This window comes from Psilocybe cubensis, chromosome 6 (genome assembly GCF_017499595.1).
Source record: "Psilocybe cubensis strain MGC-MH-2018 chromosome 6, whole genome shotgun sequence".
Taxonomy (NCBI): Eukaryota; Fungi; Basidiomycota; class Agaricomycetes; order Agaricales; family Agrocybaceae; genus Psilocybe; species Psilocybe cubensis.
The window spans coordinates 2,471,034-2,491,532 of record NC_063004.1 but is presented as its reverse complement, the minus strand read 5'-3'; the positions used below and the strand labels follow the sequence as shown (position 1 = coordinate 2,491,532).

The 20,499-nt window shown below is 45.6% G+C and overlaps 6 protein-coding genes across 6 annotated transcripts; 3 read left to right on the top strand and 3 right to left on the bottom strand.

Annotated features, from left to right (window-relative positions):
- Window positions 1–224: 224 nt before the first annotated feature.
- JR316_0007286 (uncharacterized protein) lies at window positions 225–767 on the bottom strand (the record flags this gene model as incomplete). Its single annotated transcript, XM_047893029.1, has 3 exons — window positions 225–281; window positions 331–573; window positions 630–767. The coding sequence occupies 3 exons, from the start codon at window positions 765–767 to the stop codon at window positions 225–227; spliced, it is 438 nt and encodes a 145-aa protein (XP_047748311.1).
- A 1,575-nt stretch (window positions 768–2,342) lies between these two features.
- Window positions 2,343–3,755, bottom strand: JR316_0007285 (uncharacterized protein; the record flags this gene model as incomplete). The annotated part of the gene is made up of 4 exons (XM_047893028.1): window positions 2,343–3,084; window positions 3,149–3,300; window positions 3,359–3,638; window positions 3,700–3,755. 4 exons carry the CDS (start codon window positions 3,753–3,755, stop codon window positions 2,343–2,345), a joined length of 1,230 nt encoding a protein of 409 aa, XP_047748310.1.
- A 535-nt stretch (window positions 3,756–4,290) lies between these two features.
- JR316_0007284 (30S ribosomal protein S7) lies at window positions 4,291–5,002 on the top strand (the record flags this gene model as incomplete). Its single annotated transcript, XM_047893027.1, has 2 exons — window positions 4,291–4,928; window positions 4,981–5,002. 2 exons carry the CDS (start codon window positions 4,291–4,293, stop codon window positions 5,000–5,002), a joined length of 660 nt encoding a protein of 219 aa, XP_047748309.1.
- A 1,139-nt stretch (window positions 5,003–6,141) lies between these two features.
- On the top strand, window positions 6,142–7,943 carry JR316_0007283 (Sulfite oxidase, mitochondrial; the record flags this gene model as incomplete). The annotated part of the gene is made up of 4 exons (XM_047893026.1): window positions 6,142–6,175; window positions 6,244–6,635; window positions 6,689–7,087; window positions 7,137–7,943. The coding sequence occupies 4 exons, from the start codon at window positions 6,142–6,144 to the stop codon at window positions 7,941–7,943; spliced, it is 1,632 nt and encodes a 543-aa protein (XP_047748308.1).
- Window positions 7,944–8,509: 566 nt separating this feature from the next.
- Window positions 8,510–12,559, bottom strand: JR316_0007282 (uncharacterized protein; the record flags this gene model as incomplete). The annotated part of the gene is made up of 3 exons (XM_047893025.1): window positions 8,510–10,936; window positions 10,990–11,805; window positions 11,948–12,559. The coding sequence occupies 3 exons, from the start codon at window positions 12,557–12,559 to the stop codon at window positions 8,510–8,512; spliced, it is 3,855 nt and encodes a 1,284-aa protein (XP_047748307.1).
- A 1,673-nt stretch (window positions 12,560–14,232) lies between these two features.
- On the top strand, window positions 14,233–19,992 carry JR316_0007281 (ATP-binding cassette transporter abc4; the record flags this gene model as incomplete). The annotated part of the gene is made up of 31 exons (XM_047893024.1): window positions 14,233–14,403; window positions 14,456–14,519; window positions 14,575–14,662; window positions 14,713–14,992; window positions 15,049–15,169; window positions 15,231–15,294; window positions 15,352–15,448; window positions 15,502–15,532; window positions 15,585–15,691; window positions 15,743–15,771; window positions 15,824–15,897; window positions 15,950–16,039; window positions 16,099–16,351; window positions 16,402–16,439; window positions 16,491–16,649; window positions 16,712–16,799; window positions 16,851–16,863; window positions 16,924–17,009; window positions 17,060–17,126; window positions 17,175–17,612; window positions 17,695–17,810; window positions 17,863–18,111; window positions 18,175–18,227; window positions 18,276–18,564; window positions 18,612–18,741; window positions 18,800–18,886; window positions 18,998–19,123; window positions 19,177–19,192; window positions 19,248–19,479; window positions 19,689–19,719; window positions 19,855–19,992. The coding sequence occupies 31 exons, from the start codon at window positions 14,233–14,235 to the stop codon at window positions 19,990–19,992; spliced, it is 3,825 nt and encodes a 1,274-aa protein (XP_047748306.1).
- Window positions 19,993–20,499: the final 507 nt, after the last annotated feature.

The window sequence follows — 20,499 nt, the reverse complement described above, 5'->3', positions numbered from 1 at the left end:
ATAAGAATCCGATAATCGGAGAGGCTTCGTTCAATAGTCAAAGTTGATATAGATTTGGACGTGGATCTCATGGAGTATATAGGTTTCATGTATAGGTACGTATACTGACGTCAATGTACAACTAGTAGTAGGGGTAGTAGTAGGCGAGGATTAACACTACAAAAGTTCGTGATTTTAATCTAATCGTGTCCGTTGTCCGTGTCCGATAGAAAAAGGAATGTTCATCACTGAACTATGATAGTTGTGTTCAGCGTTTGTGTAAGAGGAATAGCACGACCAGCCTGAAAATCATGTGAGCTTTGGTTTCTTCAAAGAGAAGACTTCACTTACGCCAATCAGTGCGACATGGAAGACGTTGAGCGAGGCTGGTCCTTTAGAAATATCTGATGGGAGGGTAACTGAGAAGTTCTGGCCGGGCGTTTGGTATCCAACCGCGCTGGCTTGATATTGAGGGTTGAATGGACCATTGTACAGTATCTGGCCAAGGATCGCTGTAGGTGGAGCGCAGGGGCCGTTGTTACATGAGTTGACGGCAATGACGACTCCAACTTCTGTTGAGCCGGATAGGGAGTTCTATGAACACAAAGTCAATGACACCGTAAGATAATTGTTAGGTAATGGGAACATACTGGTCTATCAACCTCTACGGTGAACTTGGAACCAGCATGGAACTTGTCTCCGTCCCGAGGGTAGCTGAGAACAGCACCCTGAGCGTAGGCAGAAACAGTGCACAAAGCAATGGTAGAGAGAATGGTGGCGAATTTCATGGCTGGCTAGGTAAGAAGACTAGATCCGTTGGTGAAATGGCCTCATTCCACTCTTGCCTTTTATACGAATTATTAGTCGGATTGGCTTCACCGTTTCGTGGCTCCATAGTTAAAAATAGATTTGGGTATACACAGCTTAGGAAGAACACGAGGACTCAGGAGGCTCGGAGCGACCCAGACAAGAAGTCCGTGGATCGTCAGAAGATAGATCCAAAGAGCGAAACCAGGCTATGTCAGAGCAAAGGGTAACACTATGACTTTCAATATCCGAATAGGTAGGAAGTGACAAGGAAAACATATCATCCGCTCGCAAAAGACCAAATGCGTATTCAACCCTATGTCTGTAGTCGGCATCGTACGGACGCGTCGGGAGATTACTGTCAGATGAAAGAGTTTCAGACGGTATGATAAGGCCTAATCCATCAACCGACGCATTGTCGCCGTGCATGTCGATGACAGAATTGGGCGAGTCGAAAGCAGGTACTTAGACGAAGTAAAAGAAGACGAAGAGTGTCTGAGACTCTGAGCAGCTCTCGCGTCGGCATTAGCCGCAGAGTGCGAAGATGATGAAGTTCTTTCCCACACTAGAAGGTCCCCAGAACGAGTTCTTTGATATGCCTGACTTGAAGACTTCAATGAAATTGAACCATCACATCATGCGATGCCTCGAGCCTTACCCATGTCACTTCAAAGTCAACATCACCAACATACGAATGACATGCAGAGGTATTTCTTCTTTTCCTAATTCTCTCCCCAATGCAAAGTTCTGTCAGGGCAGCTCAGAACTTGTGGCCTTGATTTCCCAATCACGGTGGGAGGCTCTCAAAGCAAAGTTACAACGACGATATAACCTTCAGACAAACCCTCAGTGTTACATTTTCTGTTAAGGCATGTTTAATATATGGTCGGCTTCGTTGCCTAGATAAAAGTGCTTGATCGACTCGCTGTCCTACTGCGAAGGGCGTATGACTGTTGTTTTTTTTCCTTTTGGTGCAGGTTATGGGCGCCTTTCTAATGTTAATACATAGCCTCCGGGCTGAAGGTTTTGGCTGCAAAATTTATTCATGATATGAATTTATGAATCATACTAATGCATTTCATTTCATTAGAGCTAGATAAATCAGAGCAGAATGTGATCGATCACAGTAGTATGACCCATTGCTGTTAGAAATGCCTTGGAGGATTTTGTTCACCCAATAAATTACCGGCCGATTGGACTTCCTCAAGGTTGATCTCATTGACGCAATTTGCCATACTATAGCTTCTTAGATTTGATCGCTCCTTGAAAAAGCACCAATAGCAATACCAAAAGTGTTTTGCGTTCTTTTGGTTTGGAAGCATCCCACCTCGCAAGGGAATTTTGATTGGGATACTGACTACAACAGACTATTATAATTAACTACCATTAGTTGAATAAGTAGGTGTGCTAGTACAATAATTGTAGGATCCGAGACTGCATGAACATACAAATATTGTCATCTACATGATGCAAAAATCCTACATAGTTATAAACGCAGAAAGCAATGCGACAGTTTAAAAAAGAGCAATATCAGGTATAAACCAGATTTAAAAAATTCACAAATCGAAATGGTGGTGCAACTGCCTCGCCACCATTTCTCTCTTCACAGACACCGCCTTCAAGGCCGATGCCTTACACACACGATTGAGGACAACGTCGAGAACCATTTCCTCTCGAAGACATTTTTCAATGTACGTCAAACGCCCAAGAATGTCAAGCTCAGGGAGAGGATAGTCCTTCTCCGCAGCGGCTATCCACTGGAGCCTCCAAGCTCCAAGGCATTGCAAGTGCGAGGTGCAAGAGGGAGCCGCTTCAAATTCAGGTGGGTTGAGCCGCAGATGGTTCCAATAGGCAGATAAGGAATGATAGCCAGACATAACATGTGTTCTCTGTCCAGGAGTAAGCAGTCCCCTCGGGTCAATGTCGTGGGACTGCTGGATGCGCCGGAAGACTAGCATCAGATAGATATAGTACGCGTGGCTCAGTAAATCGCGCAAGTTGTACGTATCCGCAAAGAGCAAAGCCGATAGCGGATCCAGCTCGCGACGGTGCATGCGCGCTATCCATCTTGTAGATACGCGATGACACAGCTCCCTGCTGCCATAAGCGATCCCGAGTTTCATTGCGCGAACAAAAATGTTATTCGAAGCGTGGTGCAGTGGGGATTCTGCCGAGATCACGACGTCCTTGAAAATTGGCATGAACCAAAGTGCGAGATGGCGTTGCTGATACATATAGGCAAGTTCTCCAATAGTAAAGATGGTGTCCACATCCATGGATCGAGGGTTTAGTGAAGGGCTAGATGGGGAAAATGGCACAAATAAGATAAATATCTGGATGAAAATTCTTATCGCACACTTACTAGGAATTGTATGCCTCGAGAAATTGTCTGAACTGATGATTCGTATGTCCCACCAGTAAGATTGGTTTCTCTGGTGTCTTTCCTACGCCAGTGGTATATTTTGTGTGATCCTGAATTTCTTGTGGCATGTTCTGAAAGAAAGATTCAGGGACCTGATACATGTATGTGGTGAACAAGCAAATAAGAACGATCGATCAATCGAGTACTCACCTTGAACAGAGAATCCTCTACACGTACGAAGCGCAGCTTCGGTTTACTAGTTCCCACCACCGCCAATTGTTTCTCATCTTTAACAACATCATCCTTCGCAGCAGGGGAAGGTCTGCGAGGTAATGTGTGCATGGAAAAAGTCGTCGAGTCGCAATTGGGTGAGCTCCTTGGTGGTTTGTATCGAAGCCGGTGGTGCTCCAAGACCATCGTTGTCAAAACGATGTCAGTGCAACGAGGCAATGAGAGATCAAGGAAACGGGGGAATAAAGACAACGAGGCACTTCAGAGCCAAAAGAATTTACGGATTCATATATGATGGACCCAGCAGAACAAGAACTTACGCAGATGATGATGGCTTTATACAAACAGACAATAGGTCAGATTGCCGAGGCAACATTAGACAGCAGGATTATGGCCCATATCTGCGCTGGCCCTTGCAACAAGTGTGCGAAGTCACACAAGGACTAAAAGATGCCTTGCGCCGGAAAACCATCCCTGAGCTTATCAATTTGCATCAGTAAACTGTAGACACATATTTTAGGTTACCTGTCCTACCGAGACATATAAATCCATGAGGAATCACAAAAGACTCAATTGTATTCCTGTCCGATGTACACTTCGGGTTGTTGTTCTTAAGACTGGTTCTCTAAGGCAATTCTGGAAAGTAATGGAAGACAATCAAATGGGATAGAGGTTATTAGAGTTCCATCAAATAGGGCCATTTTGAGGAGAATGTTTGTTGGCCTTCTAGTAGGTCCGAGTAAGTCGTCATGGATGGGTGCTGAACACGAGGCCCAATGAGGATGACGGATCCTTTAGCATGGACAGTCACATGATCAACTAAAATCAAAGGATTCTGGTATACATAGCCAAACAGCGCACTTGCCTTGTCAGGCTTCTTGAATACGCGCCAGTTTTTTGCTAACATCACTATGCTCTCGGCGCTGCGGCAAAGAGTGAGCCTCGTACCTCGTCTCGCTCCTGCGCAAATATGCCGCGTGAGTATGATATCAATACAGAAAGCGCAAGAAGATGAAGCCATCAAGGTCCTCGACGAAATTCAAGCTCCTGCCGCACCCGAAGAGCAACCTATGCAGACTGTTGTTCAACAACGCGCCGACCTCGACGTCATGCACCATCACATCCCACCAGCACAATCCCCTATCCTTCAATTATTCATTAGCTGGATCATGAAGGACGGCAAACGCGCTACTGCCGCGAAGCGAATCTCTGACATGCTGCTCCGTATCCATATTATGACGCAGAGCCAACCACTTCCTATTGTAGAGGCCGCTGTTGAACGCGCATCTCCTGCAGTATGGGTTAGTAGAATGAAGAAGGGTGGAGGAAAGACTATTGTCAAACCAAAACCCCTCAATGAGAGGCAGAGAGCGAGCTGGGGTGTGTATTGGATCATGGAAGGAGCAAATAAGAAAGGAAGACCGGGCAAGGATATTGCGGACAGACTGGCCAGAGAAATCATTGCAGTACTTCAGGATACCCCAGGAGAGCCAAAGGTTTGGGCCAATATGCAAAAGAAGAGGATACATGAAGAGGCATTGACTAATAGGTGCGTATATTGACTATTTTCCGAGAGCAATGCTATAACATATTTTCTGCAGGGGTAACTTGGCAAAACGATAGAATTTTATACTAGAAGGATATATGTAAGCCCACAAATATTTCCTAAACGTGCGGTTTACAGAGCTAAGCGATGTGCTGATACAGTACCACCCACCGTCCACAGCCAATTATTGATTTCGATACGCTGGCTACTCTCGTCAGGCCTTCTTCTATTGGACATCAAACTGACTATCTCAACATATCCAAGATATCCTCTTCGATGCATGGCCAACTATAATCTGGCTGAATGTAGAAAATCCCTCTGCATATTACGGAGCAACCAGGCTCCCTTTGTATTTTATAACTCAAAATTATACTATTTTTCCAGATAAATGCTCAGAATCGCCGCTTCGACACTCGTTATGTGCTTGTATATGTCTATTCTACCTGCGACATATCCACCACAGTCAAAGACCGATTGCACCATACCACAGCTGTGCTTGTTAAATATTGGCCTTGGGACATCTTTCCGGATTATAACCTCCGTAGACACAGTGCTGCCTATGGTTTATTGTTATTCTCAAGTGTGTTACCGAATGTCATGAATCTGACCATGTTTAGATACCTTCGCTGCTTCCAAAGCACATGTGAGAATCATCTTTGGGAAGCCTCCGGCACCAGTAATAGGCTGAGACTGCTTGATACAGTGTGAGTGCAGCCAGGATATCTGTTTTCCATTTCGATAGTAATTAAAATAGACGGTATTAAATAGGCATCAAATACCCATGAATATATGAATGGGACCTTAATGTCTGCGTGCCACCTTGAAAAGCATGTAAACCGATCATCACTCATTCTACCTAGGGATCCATGACTCGCTTGCGAGTTTTCACCCCCAGAGACTATTGGTAATATTCACGAGCATTTCCAGTTTTCCGGCTTTTCATTCAATTCACGATATGGTTTGTACGCCTATTATGCACTTGCATATCAGCCTTCGCAGAGCGTCGTCGTACATATGCACCGAGCTTCTAATGGCGAAATTCGGGAAAGAACCCCGTAGCTCCCCGTTATTAGGTGTATCACTTGACAGAATGAGAAGACTGCTACAGATATTTAATCTTGGGCCTTCCAAACCTTCCCGCGTAAACTCCCTATCGGCCAGTTTGCACTCGAAAACTGTTAGGTGATTCTCCTGCAACTTCTATCAAAAAGCGGTGATGGATAAACAACCTCAAGAAATAGTTCAGGCGAGTCAGTTTCTCTCTAGCATACATTATATGCTAACTGTGTTTGCTAGCCCCCTGACGAATGGAAATTAGAACAAGGAATGGCAGGGGCCCAATTGCGCCTGCTTGACGATACCAAACCGGAAGCTAACCCAGAAACAGAAGAATCTCAGAAAGAATCACCCTTCAAAGATGAACGCCCAGGATGGCAGGGTTACATCGAGTGGGAGAAATACCCAGAGAAGAAAGAACTCGCGGCTGGTATTCTTGCGAAATATGTGTTTCCACCACCTCCAGAGTTCCAGTTGGGCCCTATTCCAGACACCAACCCTGTTCTTGAAGGTGTCAGATGGAAAATGTGGCACAAGGCTATCGGTGGAGATTTATGGAGTGTCCCTGAAGAGAGCTGGCTACGAGTCATCCAGGAGAAACACAAGGACATGCTCCATCTACTTCAATTTCCGTACAATGGAGAGCCACCCAAGGTTCGTTACATTGATGATGGGCATCGATTATGCTTATGGTCGATAATTTACAGCGCCTGGTGACTGCAAAACCCATCACTCCGAACCCCCTTCACTTCGTGCGCAACCACGGAGGCATTCCCAACATTTCCGCTGATGCATTTTTCCTCGAGCTCGATGGTCTGGTCAATAACCCAAAGAAAATATCTCTAGCCGAGCTTCAAAATGAAGAATTGTTCCCTCGTGTTGTGAAGACTGTTACTATCCAGTGCAGTGGGACACGGCGCATCGAACAGATCAGTGAGTATGCAGGAGAAGGTGATGAAATGATTAATGCACCTTGGGCCGAGGGTGCTATTGGGACTGCAGTCTGGGAAGGGGTCAGTTTGAAGAAAGTAATCAAATATTGCGGAGGCCTTGCTGAAGGAGGCAAACACTTGGAATTTTATGGCGCAGACAGTTACTTCAAACAAGTCAGTCATTGTTTTTGCCATTGTGAAAACAACTCTGACAACCCATTAGGGTCAACTTATGAATTATGTCGTCAGTGTCCCGTGGTCAAAGGTTAAATCCAACGAAGTTATTCTTGCTTGGTCGATGAACGGGGAACCGCTACCCAAAATCCACGGCTTCCCTCTTCGCGCTGTCGTTTTCGGGTACATCGGGGCTCGTTCCTGTAAGTGGTTGTACCGCATTAAAGCTATCAGTGAGCCCTCCAGAGCTCCTGTCCAATCCCGGGAATATCTCTATTTCAACCAACAAGTTGGAAAGCACAACCAGGCTTACACGCGTGGTATTCAAATCCAAGAAATGCCCGTTTCCTCTGCCATTATGGAACCTTGGAACAAACAGGTCGTTGTTCATGGCGGTTACCTTCGAGTCAAAGGTTGGGCCTATTCTGGTGGAGGACGCTGGCCCGAACGAGTCGAAGTTTCTGGCGATGGCGGCAACATATGGTATGAAGTGCCACCGGAGAACCTTTCCAAGAAGCACAAATTTGCATGGCGCACATGGCACATTGATCTTCCTGTCGACGCGGAGGGATGGATAGAGCTAACTGTTCGCTGCTGGGACAACTCTCTCAACACTCAACCAACGTTCGTTAGGAGTGCCTGGAATTGGGGATTGCACGTCACCAGCTCCTGCCATCGGGTCAAGGTCTATTCTGTCAACAAGAGTAAACCAGATACGGCTGCGAGATTGAAGGAATTTGAAGAGAGGAATACACCGTTCACACCTATTACTAGACCAACAGAATTCAAAACACAGAGCGACGAGGACTACGAGAAATACTGGCAAACCCATGACCCTAGGGATGTTGATGACTAAGACATATACCCATGACCTCTTACTACGCTTCACTGAATTTGCTCACTATATGTAACTGGTGTATGATATGTTAGGGAATCGTGTCGTTATTAAGGTACTACATATAACTATACCAGTCATCGTGGAGGACAGAAATACAATGCTTTTGCGAAAAAGATTCATGGTAACGAGCCTATTGCTCGCCGTTTTCGTGCATCAAGCGTGGGACATGAGGAAACCAAGAGGGGCAGAGAAGTGTGGTAGGGTGAAACAACTGAGAAGGAGCCAAGAGGGAACGCAAAAGAGAAAGGAAGGAAAAAGGAAGACAACGGATCAGGTAGGAAGGGTGAAATTAATAAATAGGTTCAATTTATGCGTGAGGGGAAAAAACAACATTATTGCGTGCGTGCAAGGTCCAAAGGACGAGAACGAAGTCGAAATTAATTCGCGTGTGTAAAAGTGACAAACACTGGATGTAGAGGAACAAGCCATGGGAAAAATCAAGAAAAAGAACTGTTCAAAAAATTTGTCAACGGAATACATGTGGAATAAATAATCTTTGAAAACTGACATAAAAAATCAAGAAATCACTCGCGAGGCCAAATGTCTGTAACAGTTCTTCGCCGATCGCGACTGGATCCTGCAGATTGCTGCAGAATGGTGGTGGCGGCACTTCTATCAGCAGCATGCACATTGACATTGCGAGGAATTATAACCGGACTTCGTTCTTCCTTCGCTGGTTGTCCATCCAACGACGCTCTGAGAGTCCGCGACCCAAGAGTCTTTGGTTTCACGTCGCGCTCACTTTCCGAAGCTGATAGATTGGGCATCTTGGAGTCCGGAATGACACTGTTTCCCGCTTCGGCACTGGAACTCGAGGCAGAGAGGGTTCTATTTCTTTCATGTTGTTGATGAATGTCTGACAGTGTTGCTGATACTGAAGAAGCTATGGGACGAGAAAAGGTGACCTGAGAGCGCGTCGATTGCTCTGAGTTCGTGCGTGGCAGAGGTGGTGAAGTGATTCCGGGACTATTGCTCACAGTATGAGGAGTGACAGCAGTAGTAGCGTTACTAGGAGTGGTGATGGAAGGGAAAGAGGGGCGTTCAGCTCCTCTCAGGGTTGATCTCCTTCGCTCTCTATCACGTGATGAAGTCGATTTATCACTGTTCGCGGAGACAGCCAAGCTTGCCGAAGAACGACGAACTTGCGTTTCAGAAGGAAGAACAGGCAATGGCTTAGGAATGGAGAGAGGGGTCAGAGTTTTCTGTCGCTGAGGAGGACTGGGTCGCGTTTTCGAGGCAGGAGTGGGGGATTCAAAATTTGGTTGTTCCTTCACTGTTTCTTGGGAATCGAGAGTGGCCAAATTAGCTCCTCCTCTCAGAACTGCATTGACACTTGCAGCCCTGGCGTCCAACATTTTTTCGCGTTGCTCTCTTGGAGTAAACAACCTCCTTATCGATCCAGATGATCTGGGCAGTGGCACAGAATCCCTATTTTCAGACGACTGCCCTGACCCTTCCAACCCTTTCGCCCTATCTTTCAGCTTTTGGAATGTTGCGGGCGATGCTCTTGCTAGTACACTCTCCGGCCTTGTGCCACCGCCAGCAAGCCTTCTCAGTGCCTCCTCTCTATCCTTCTCTTTATCTCGCGGTAATGGTTCCCAGCTCCTCCTTGAAGCAGAACTGTGCCGCCCACTCTCAGCACTGTTGCTGCCGTCCACAACACCCGACGTTGAGCTGCTAGCATCTGGACGATCTTCATCGAGGCTGGCGTGGCGCCCATGCACCAGAGGTGAACCATACTCACTAGACGTGGTACTGAAATCTCGAACCACGCGTCCCATCCCAAGAAGAAGAGCAGTGAGGCCACGAACAAGTTCATCAGCCACTCTCGAACCGTCTCGATAATCAGATGCGACCTTGCCCCAAATGTCCGCGATTTCCTTGAGACTGGCATCGTTTGAGGTGGAATCAACCTCGGTCGCCACCTGTGCTTCCAAAGCCTTCGTGCTACCATGTTTCATCAATGCAGACAGACGTTCGGCAGAAAACACGACTCCTTGGGCATTCCTTGATAACTCGACTTGGGAAGAGCCCGTCCCGGTGCTACTCGTTGACACAGAAAGTGGAAGTTTGTTCAACTGGGATTCGAACATGGACAAGCTTTCGAGAAGTAATTTTGCAGGCTCCAGCTGTGATTGCGATGAAGTAAGGTTTGAGTGGCTGACGCTATATCTTCGGCTTCCAAAGGGGCTGGAAGTCGAGCGTCGGTCCTGAAGATGGGCAGCGAGCAATGCCGGCGACTGTGGTACCGGTGGATTATGGTATCGACCTAACGCAGATTCGGCGCGATCAGCAGGTAGTGAGGTGCGTTCGCGCCGGCTTATAGATGGCTCCCGCCTACTATCATGTTCCCGAGAAGACAAACCATAATCGCTTCTATGCCGATTCTTGACAAGTTCTCGTCCTCCTTCGCGTTCACGAGATTCTTCTGCTGTATCGTCTTCTTGATCACGATATTGATAATGGGCCATGGAGGTCGAGGCGCGAGCAGGTTGCTTATCCCTTTCCCTTTCAGAAAATACTTTCCTTCTTCCTTCTTGCAAGATGTCCTGGGGACTCCAATCAACTCTCCTATCCCTATCTGTATACAACTCTCTTTCCCTGAAGACGTCACTCCCAACAGTAGAAGCACTAGGAGGCCCTCTCGATTCATCGTCTTTCCTCCTGCTCAGTCCCGCAGCTCGTAAGCCTTCTCCCAGTAGACTCCTTCCTCCTGGACTCCATCCCAGAATGCTCTCAGCGCTCCCTCCCCTCAAGCTTTGTCTTCTTTCACGCCGCGAGTCTTCGTTCAACAACGAAGAGTTGTTAGCACGATCTCGCACTGTTGCGGATGATCTAAAATCATCGCTCGACCATCGACCATTGGAGCCACCGCTATGGCGAGTGTCACGTAATGTCGAAGATCGACCGACATTGGCGGTAGGACGAAAGGGCGTTACAGGTTCTTTGTTCTGATAAAAGAGAAATCAACATAAGTAGCAATATGGTGCGTATATGCGCTCACTTTCCAACTCTCACGCTTGTCGTCTATTTCGTATCTTCCGGCAGCGCTATGTCGACCGCTGGCGTGCTTCGAACTTGAATTTTCATCCGCCAGATCCGATCTAAACTCCTTGGGCAGAGCGGAACGCCTCCGGTTCCCCAAAGGACTGCTCCTGGAGGTAGCAGCGGCTGCAAGGGCGCTCTGGATGATGAGATCTCTTTCGTTTAGTGTACGTTCACGCGTGCGATCCTTCGCTGTGCCGGTCGCAGTCTTAGGACCAAGATCATGTTCATCGTCATCCTCTTCCGTGAAGTCCGCCAATTGGAGCTGAGAAACACTGGCTACGGACAGGCGATTACGGCGGCGGTTGGAAGGACTTTCCATGATATTTGATGTTGACGCCGATGATTCTGACGAACCCGCCCCAGAAACGCGGGACTGGTTAGGCGATGTTGGCGCCGAGACCTGCCGTCGACGATGATATGAACTATTACTTTGTGGTTGGGGAGGCGGTGTGGTGGTTGAAAGTTGAGATGAAGATACAGAAGGTGAATGCTGGTATGAAGACGACGAAGAGCGGTTGCGTGACGAAGTAGACTGGGAAGAATGAGTGCTATTGCTGTTTGAATGATGTGTAGATTCACGCTCGGTTTCTGAACCTGATCTAGTCGGATCCTTGAATCCTTCTGGGGGAAGAGCGCGGGGTTGTCTCAGTGGGTTCGAATTTGAGGGTTTAGAAGAATTTGACGATGAATGGGACGGCGCTGGAGAGCGAGTATTAGGTGTTCCTGAGCGGGCAGGTGAAGGCGATCCCAGCCTAGATAGCTTGTCAAGGGCCTTTTGAGGAGATAAAGGCGAGTACAAAAATTCCAAAAGAGAGGACGCCAACATGGCCATGGTAAGAGACACAGAGAAGGAGAGACACAGAGGGTAGGAGTAAGAAAATGGTCACGCATGAATGTAAGACGTGCATACACACCATTCGGTTCCGTTGTGCCAAAGTTTTAACTTTTTGCAGTGCTGTAATGTGTTCGCTCGAACTCTTCCTCAGGTCGCTTTCCGACATGTTTTTATTCGCCAACAATCTTCTATCCAATCTGGCGGTATCATCTCCATCAAAGTTGCTCTCGTTGTCGATGTCATTTTCTTTATCGTAATCGTCGTCAAAGTCACCCTCAACCCCTCCGAGATCCTCTATCTTCATATCTGACAAGCGATCCTCACTCCGCGTGCTTGACCTGCTACTGCTGCGCGCCACAGGTGTGGCCCCCCCTGTGCTGGTACTGCTGTTACTATGGTGGGAGAGCGGTCGCTGGCGGAGCGCTATGGTCGCAGGATCTCCTGTGCTCCCACTTCCAGTTGAGTTTGTGGCTGGTGGAGAAGGCAGCCCTGATTTAACGGATCCATGACTTGAAACTGGGCTGGCAGGCTCAGGGAGATCGGGGAGCGTAGGTGGTGTACCGTCGATTAAGCTAGCGTAACCCGACGCATTGTTGGACAGATCCTGTAGGCTCGGACTGGGCCCTTTTCCAATGTATACTGCAGACACTGGCCGACCTTGTCTAGTTTTGATAACTGGTCGAGGGGGCATTTATGAGCAACCAGCCAGGTGTAGGCGGTCGTAAGCAGGTTTTTTAGTCGTGGTTGCTAACCAGGAAAAAAGATCGAATAATTGCAGGGAAACAAAAGGTTTTTAAACGATAGTCAGTGAAGGAGGAAGTCGAGTGGTTAGCAAGTCATGAGAATGGGAGCTGCTCGTCGACCGCCGCGACGGCAAAGGGTGGTTGGAGGTCGGGAACAAGGTGGATTCAATTTTATCTGTCGTCTGGTAATGCACAAATTAAATTCATAATTATGCGACCATCAATTGGCGTATTACATTCATGAATAGACCAGTTCTTCAACAGAGAATAAAGAAAACGGTCGAACAAAGGTTCTTGTACACGAGACCATCATCCATGAAACAAAGCATCCACTCCCTTCAGGATGTACAAGACCTCGGAACTTGTTCACATCTCATCATGAATGATCGTGAAAGGTAAATTCATTGTCAGATTGGATGTCCGATAGAGTATCTCGCTTAGCAGAACGTGTCTCTTCATCACTGTAATTATATCTTCCACACATTTATTTAATGAACTTCAGAATTATTATTACACTTCCCCTTCTTCATTCAACAACTGCTACGAGGGCCCTGAACTATTCTCAAAAGAACACCGTGAAGTATGACGGTAGCAAGTACCACGAAAGCAACATGCCATTGTTAGACCGGTTCCTCGGATGCGGATATGTTTCGCGATTTAGCGATTTGGTATTTTGGTATACGTGTGGAAGTTGGCGTGCATGAGTCAGATTTATATCGTGCCGTTGGATGGTGTGGATTGCTCAATTTTCGAAGGTTTCCTGCTTTTTTCGATCACAGGCTATACTGTTCGTGCTATGGATATGGAAGTCCAGCATACGTTGCTGGATTCGACGCTCATTGTCACAAAGACCACAGAAACCTTGGATAGATTGTATGTCTGTTCGACCCTTGGACCGCATCTACAGGTTTCTTTAACCAATAAGCTATAGCATTCTAAACGATTCGCGGTCAATTCCCTTTCTTCTAGTCCTTATTTTCACTTGCATCCAAGGGGTACATGGAATCATTTCGTTAACCTTAAGGCATCCCGTCGTTGGGGAGAATATACCTCCTTCCACCTTTTCCCAGATGCTTAGCATCAAAGTCGACGCTTTAGGCGGGAAAACGGCTTCGACATATCTTTTGGCACGTCTACTTGGGTGTGCTGTCATGCTAGTTTTGGAAGCCAATACGCTCTATAGGAGCCATCCTCACGGTGCAATTACACGACTTCCGCTGTCGCCAGAAATGTGTTTGATGTTGACTTCTGTGAGTAATGAAATATCAGTGAATAGATCTCATTCTGGCGCGTATTGACGTCTTCCAACAGCTCTACGCCTTGATATTGGCAGGCGTTTCTTTAACAGTCGATAAGTGGAGGGTTTTAGCGACGAGATATAATTTGGCGACCCTCCTAGCTACTTTTGCGGTATATGCATCCCGAGATGTATGGCCACTAGCAACTTTTGAAGGACACCCAAAGGACTCGGCGCAAGGAATGCTTTTGTGGTTTAAAATCACAACGCTTACCATTACAGCAATCTTCATCCCTCGACGGTATATACCTGTTGACTCCAAGGCATATTTTTCCGTATTGAGTCATTGTAGAGCCGGTCACTGGAAATTATTTCTAGAAAGCGATGCCAATTCCGAACGATGAACAAACATGTTCCATCTTTTCTCGTGCTGTGTATACTTATTTGGACCCTGTTATCGCTCTCGGATACCGCGTATCCCACTTGGAGTTTGACCAACTGCCTCCTCTTCCAGACACCGAAGAAGCCAAAAATATTGTCAAATACGCCTTTCCGGTACGTTTGGAATGCGGTTAGTAACTTGATTCTGGCTAACAACTTTCAGTAGCATTTGGATTTGTTTCATGGCGCTCAAAAACGGCACATTTTTTTCGGGCTTATGCGCGTCCTTCGTGAGCTAACAGTTGCTAGCTGTGTCTAACTGAAATGCTTATATACCGGCACCAGGCCTCGAGTATACGATCATAAGTGTGTGCATCATCCTAATGGGTGTTTGCGAATTCATTTTACCTTTGGCTATAAATCGACTATTGAAGTGAGTCGCCAAAAAGAGATTTCTAGTCACACTCCTTTCACACCTCGCAGATATCTCGAGACAGGAGGTGAAAATGCCCGCATCAAGCCTTGGTTTTGGATTTTGTGTATCTTCTGTGGGCCATTCTTCCGGACACTATTGTTCCAGAATTACATTTTCGTTGCCACCACTACCTTCGTTCGCGTCGAAGGTCTCCTGACGCAACTGGTCTTCGAACATAGCCTTCGCATACGAGTTAAAAACGATCCCTCGACCTCTACGGAAGAACCTCAGGCCTCGGAAGATCTTGCCGTCGAAGAAGCTAGTAGCGAGGATGAACCCACTACCACGGTGCCTCGAACAGCGTTACATTCTACCGTCGGCGAGCAACCTATCACAAGTATCAGGCACCGTCCCTCCAGGATAAAAAGATTGAAAAAAGTGGCGCAAATGTCCTCGGAAAGATCAATAACTTGGTTACAACAGATTTGGCCAATATTGTGGAGGCACGAGAATTCATCGTCCTTCGTACGCCTAAATGTTAAATCGCGTTTTATTTTGGGTAACTAAAGTCAAATTTTGCCTTCAGTTGTCTATGTGCCTCTCCAAATCATCCTCAGTGTTGTATTTCTCTATCAACTTCTTGGATGGAGGTTGGTTTTCTTCGATGTATATATTGACAAGACGCGCTTACCATGTTTATGAATCAGTGCATTTGCAGGCATTGCAGTTACAATCGTACTCTTTCCCGTCCCAGGTTATATTGCCAAGTTAATACAAGACACTCAAAAAGTTTTGATGGAAAAGGTTTATTGTTATTACCATTTTGTAGTCATTCAAGTCATTCATTTCCCCAATAGACAGACGCTAGGGTTCAGGATGTGGCTGAAGGTAAGTGCCAGAGATAGCTGTCTAGCCGATTTTAGTGCTAATTTTTGAACAGCTATAAACGTCATCCGAATGATTAAAGTATTTGGATGGGAAGAGAAAATGTCTAAACGTATCAAGCAAAGCAGAGACAATGAACTTACTTCTCTTTGGAGACTGAAAGTATGGATGAACATTGCATCTTGAGCTTTACTTTGATTGACTATCAAATAGCTATTAGACGCAGCTAACTCGGTCATAACGTATGTCGATTTTATTAAAACCAACTCTCACCTGACAAAAATGCGTCTCCAGCTACGTTATCCCCATCATAACCATGTTGGTGACATTTGGAGTATATGCCATCATTATGAAAGGGGAGCTTAATGGTTAGCTTGCCTATGACATTCTTCGAACAATTTCATCTTACGGAACCTTAAGCATCCAAAATATTCTCCAGCATCACAGTTTTTAATATCCTTAGAACGCAACTCAGAAAAATATCTTTTGAAATCACAGCTGCTGCCCAAGGTCTTTGTTTGAACTCCTCTCATCCCTACTCCACAAACTCAATATTTATGCACAAATAGGCAAGGTGTCATTGGATCGCATAAATGACTTCTTGAAGAATACCGAACTTTTGGACGCATTTTCTTCGCAAGCGCCATCAATGATACTGAAACATCATTTGAAGGACGAAATCGGATTCAACGATGTGACCTTTACATGGTCTCTCTTATCCAATGAAGGTTCCTTAACACCGACAACTCGTTCCTTCAAGCTTCGAATTCCCTACAAGCTATTGTTCCAGAAAAACTCCATTAACCTCATAGTCGTCCCAACGTAGGGAAAAGCGTGTTCTGTGTTTTATTTATGTACTTATCCATTGGCAGTGGTTCAGGAAAGACATCCATGTTGATGGCCCTGTTAGGTTTGTCAAACTAATTTGAATTGTGTGATATCCTTACTAACATTATGCTAGGGGAAATGTATTTTTTGCCATCTAGCCCTGATTCTTGTTTCAACCTGCCTAGAGGAGGAGGAATCGCCTTCGCTGCTCAGGACTCTTGGGTCCAAAATGCAACTATCCGTGAAAATATATTATTCGGATCTGCATATGACGAAGTTCGTTATAAGAAAGGTCAAATTCACATGGATACAGGGTCATTCACGACTGTTAATTTTGCATCGTTCTTGTTATAGTTATCCAGCAGTGCGCATTGGATAAGGATCTACAAATGTTTGAAGCTGGAGACGCCACTGAAGTGGGCGAAAAGGGGTTAACCCTGAGGTACGTCCCTGAGTCCTTCCTTGATTGATACGCATCTGATCATTTGTTTAGTGGTGGGCAAAAGGTTAAGCGCCTATTACATTAAGCTTGGCACCTTTTGGTTGATGTTGTCGGCAATAAACAGGCGCGAGTAACATTGGCACGCGCAATCTACTCTCCTGCAAAAATCCTGTTGTTAGATGATGTGTTGGCAGCGTTGGATGTTCATACGTATGTGATCTTGGACTAGCTTGTATTGACGTTTAACTGAGGCTGTGAAGTTCTTCTTGGATAGTCAACCAATGTCTTCAAGGAGATTTAGTGAAGGATCGCACCATCTTACTTTTAGTAAGTTTTCAATCAGAAGACCTATTTATTTTGCTGAAAATCTCGAAGACTCACAACATCGCATTGACTGCGCCTATTGCCCATTTTATTGTTTCACTGAACTCAGATGGCACACTGCACACTCAAAGCAAAGATATCAAAAAGATTGTTACTAACGATTCTTTTATATCTAGAGAAGCTGAAATCGACAACGAAAGCATCGCCATCTCCCACCAAGAAGTTCATTCGTTGTCACATAAAAACAATTTTGTGGTAGATGGAAAGCTCATTATGAAAGAAGAAATCATCGAAGGGCATGTTACATGGAAATCCATCAAAGTGTTCTTAAAAGGCTTAGGAGGAAATCATCCTGTCTGGTTTTACGTTCTTTGGATATCTGGTATCGCACTAACAGATTGGTTATCGACTTTCCAAGTGTGGTTCCTTGGGTATTGGGGTTCTCAGTATGAGTTTCATACGCCATCAGAGGTGCCCGCTTCATTGCAAGTACTTTGTTATCCTTTTACCAACAGTTTGGTATTGGTTCTAATTTGTCAATAGCTACCTCATTGTCTACTGTCTCCTTCAGCTGGCGGCGACTACCATCTATAACTCCGCATATATTCATTTCGTCTATGGAACAATGAGGGCGTCGAGGTTTATAAACGGGACCTTAGTTGATTCATTTCTCTCCAGTACTTTAAGGTAAATATCTCTCCTAACTTCGATTTGTTACTCTTCTAACTGTCTCCTGTAGATGGCTAGATGAGACACCCACAGGAAGAATCATCGCGCGTTGTACACAGGATATCAGTGCAGTAGACGGAATTATTCCGTTCACCTTCCGTGATGTAAATGAAGTTGCCATTTCGATGACTACGAAAATAGTTGTCATCGTTCTTTTCGCACCATTTTTCCTCTTTCCAGGATTTGGGGTTGCAATTTTAGGCTTTTATTTGGGGAACATGTATCTGAAAGCCCAGATGTCAGTTAAACGCGAGAAAAGGTACGCTATATTCAGCAATAAAAATGTATAGTATTATGATAACTCACTGCCTGTGTGTTTTAGTAACGCTCGATCGCCACTTCTAGCTCATTTCAACGCAGCCATATCAGGCCTAGGTTTGTCTTCTCATTATACCTGACAAGCAAGACATTAATAAGGTGCAGTCTCTATTCGTGCATATGGCGCGGAGGGTCTCTTTAAAGATGAATCAATAAATCGAATAAATCACTATGTTCGAGTCGGAAGAGCGTCCGTGAGCCTTAATAAATGGATTGGTGTACGAATAGACCTTCTTGGGGAGCTTTTTACTGCCTCTCTTGCCGCGTATCTGCTATACGGACACTCCATTGGTGCAGCCAATACAGGTGTCGCATTGAGTCTGGCCGCGGAGCTGTGTGCTCTAATTTTAATCTTTGTCAGAGCTTTCAATGAATTTGAAGTTCAAGCAAACAGGTAAGATTCTGGAGCATGTCTGTTTCTATACGCTAATGAAATCCTAGTCTTGAACGCATCCAGGGGTTCCTTGACATCGAGCACGAACCTCAGCAAACGGAAGACGGAAAACCACCAGCTTCTTGGCCAACAAGTGGCGATCTCCGAGTAGAATGCCTATCGGCACGGTACTCACAGGTGCGAATGTTTAGAGCGGCCGTTGATCGTGAATATATTGAAAGTATGAATGCTGCAGGTTGGGCCGAAGGTCCTGCATGACCTGTCGTTCCATATTGAATCAGGTCAAAGAATTGGAATTGGTGAGCAACAAATTGCGCTGAGTGTCTGTTTCCATGCTGAGTTGCCCTAGTCGGTAGAACAGGTAGTGGGAAGGTTAGTTCCGCTTCAGAAGGCCGCCGTTTCTTGCTCTGTCGATCATACATAACAAATATAGAGTTCTTTAACGCTGGCGCTCCTACGCTGCATTTTCACAGAAGGAACTGTCTATTACGACGGCGTTCCTACCAACCAAATCAATCTTGATGTTTTAAGATCGAATATTACAATTATTCCTCAGTCGGTAAGTTGGATAAACTGTTGTGATATATCTTCATCACACTGATACACATACAGCCTGAGCTTCTGAGCGGTAAGTTGCTGCGCACAGTGGGAATCCGATTTTTTTGTAATGCAGTAACAATCAGGGACACTTCGCCGCAATCTGGACCCATTCGAGCAACATGGCGATGCGACGCTGAACGATGCTCTCCGGGCAGCAGGGTTATTTTCTTTTGAAGAACTCGGCGAAGCATGTCTTACACTTGACAGTAATATCGCTAGCGCAGGCTGCAATTTATCAGTGGGCCAAAAACAAATTCTGGCCCTTGCAAGAGCAATGGTCCGAGGCAGCAAACTCCTTGTTTTGGATGAAGGCAGGTCAACGTAACTATTTCTGTGGCGTAATAGTGATAGAAATCTGCTTTCTCTTCAGCGACTTCTGCAATTGGTAGCATTCCCCATTTTGCTGGTCGTGTGTGGTGGCTAACGTACCGAATTTTCTAAGATTACACGACTGATTCCGTAATCCAAACAACGCTTCGGCACCAGTTGCCCTCAGATGTGACTGTCATTACTGTGGCTCATAGACTCCAGACGATCATGGATGCTGACAAAATGGTGAGTATCACCCCTATTTTAATCCAAAGTTTATTGCTAACAGAAGTGCCAGATGGTTCTTGATAGTGGCCGAATTGTACGACTCAAACCGTCATAAAATCTATTTTAATCGATTTGCAGAATTCTTTTTTCCAGGTCGAATTCGACAGTCCGTTGTCTCTTCTTGGCAAAGAGAGCGGCATGTTCAGGGCCTTGGTTGACGGAAGCGGCGACAGAGCTACCCTCTATGCCATGGCAAAAAGGAAGACCCTGAATTCTTCTCACCGTCATTAGCTGCCGCGGGGAATGACACATAACATAGGTACCTTACCAAATCTTACCGATCTCATGGATGGCTGTTTTCAAAGGAATGTGCAAAGAACTTAGTTTGATAGACATAGAGTTTAGTGATTTGATTAAAACATACACTGAACCTCCAGGTCGTATCACCAATATATCATAGGTGTACCATGTGATGCACACTGCACATGTATGTCAATTTTTGACTATGAGGGTGAACCATTTTGAAGATACTGCATTGAATGGTTGATGAGAACAGAAATCTACGCATGTCCCGTATAAATCGCCAAAAGCACAGAGTCAAGGTACGACAGTAGCTATATGTAAACATTGAATATGTTGTCCAGGAAGAGTATGTACAGTGCTATCGAGAACAGCTATAGAAAAATAGTCCATCTCTGAGTACATGTAGAGTATAGTAAATATGATATGGAGTAAATCTAAACATACGTTCCAACTGGAACGTAAATATCCATTATATAGAAAGGATCAGGACAGGTT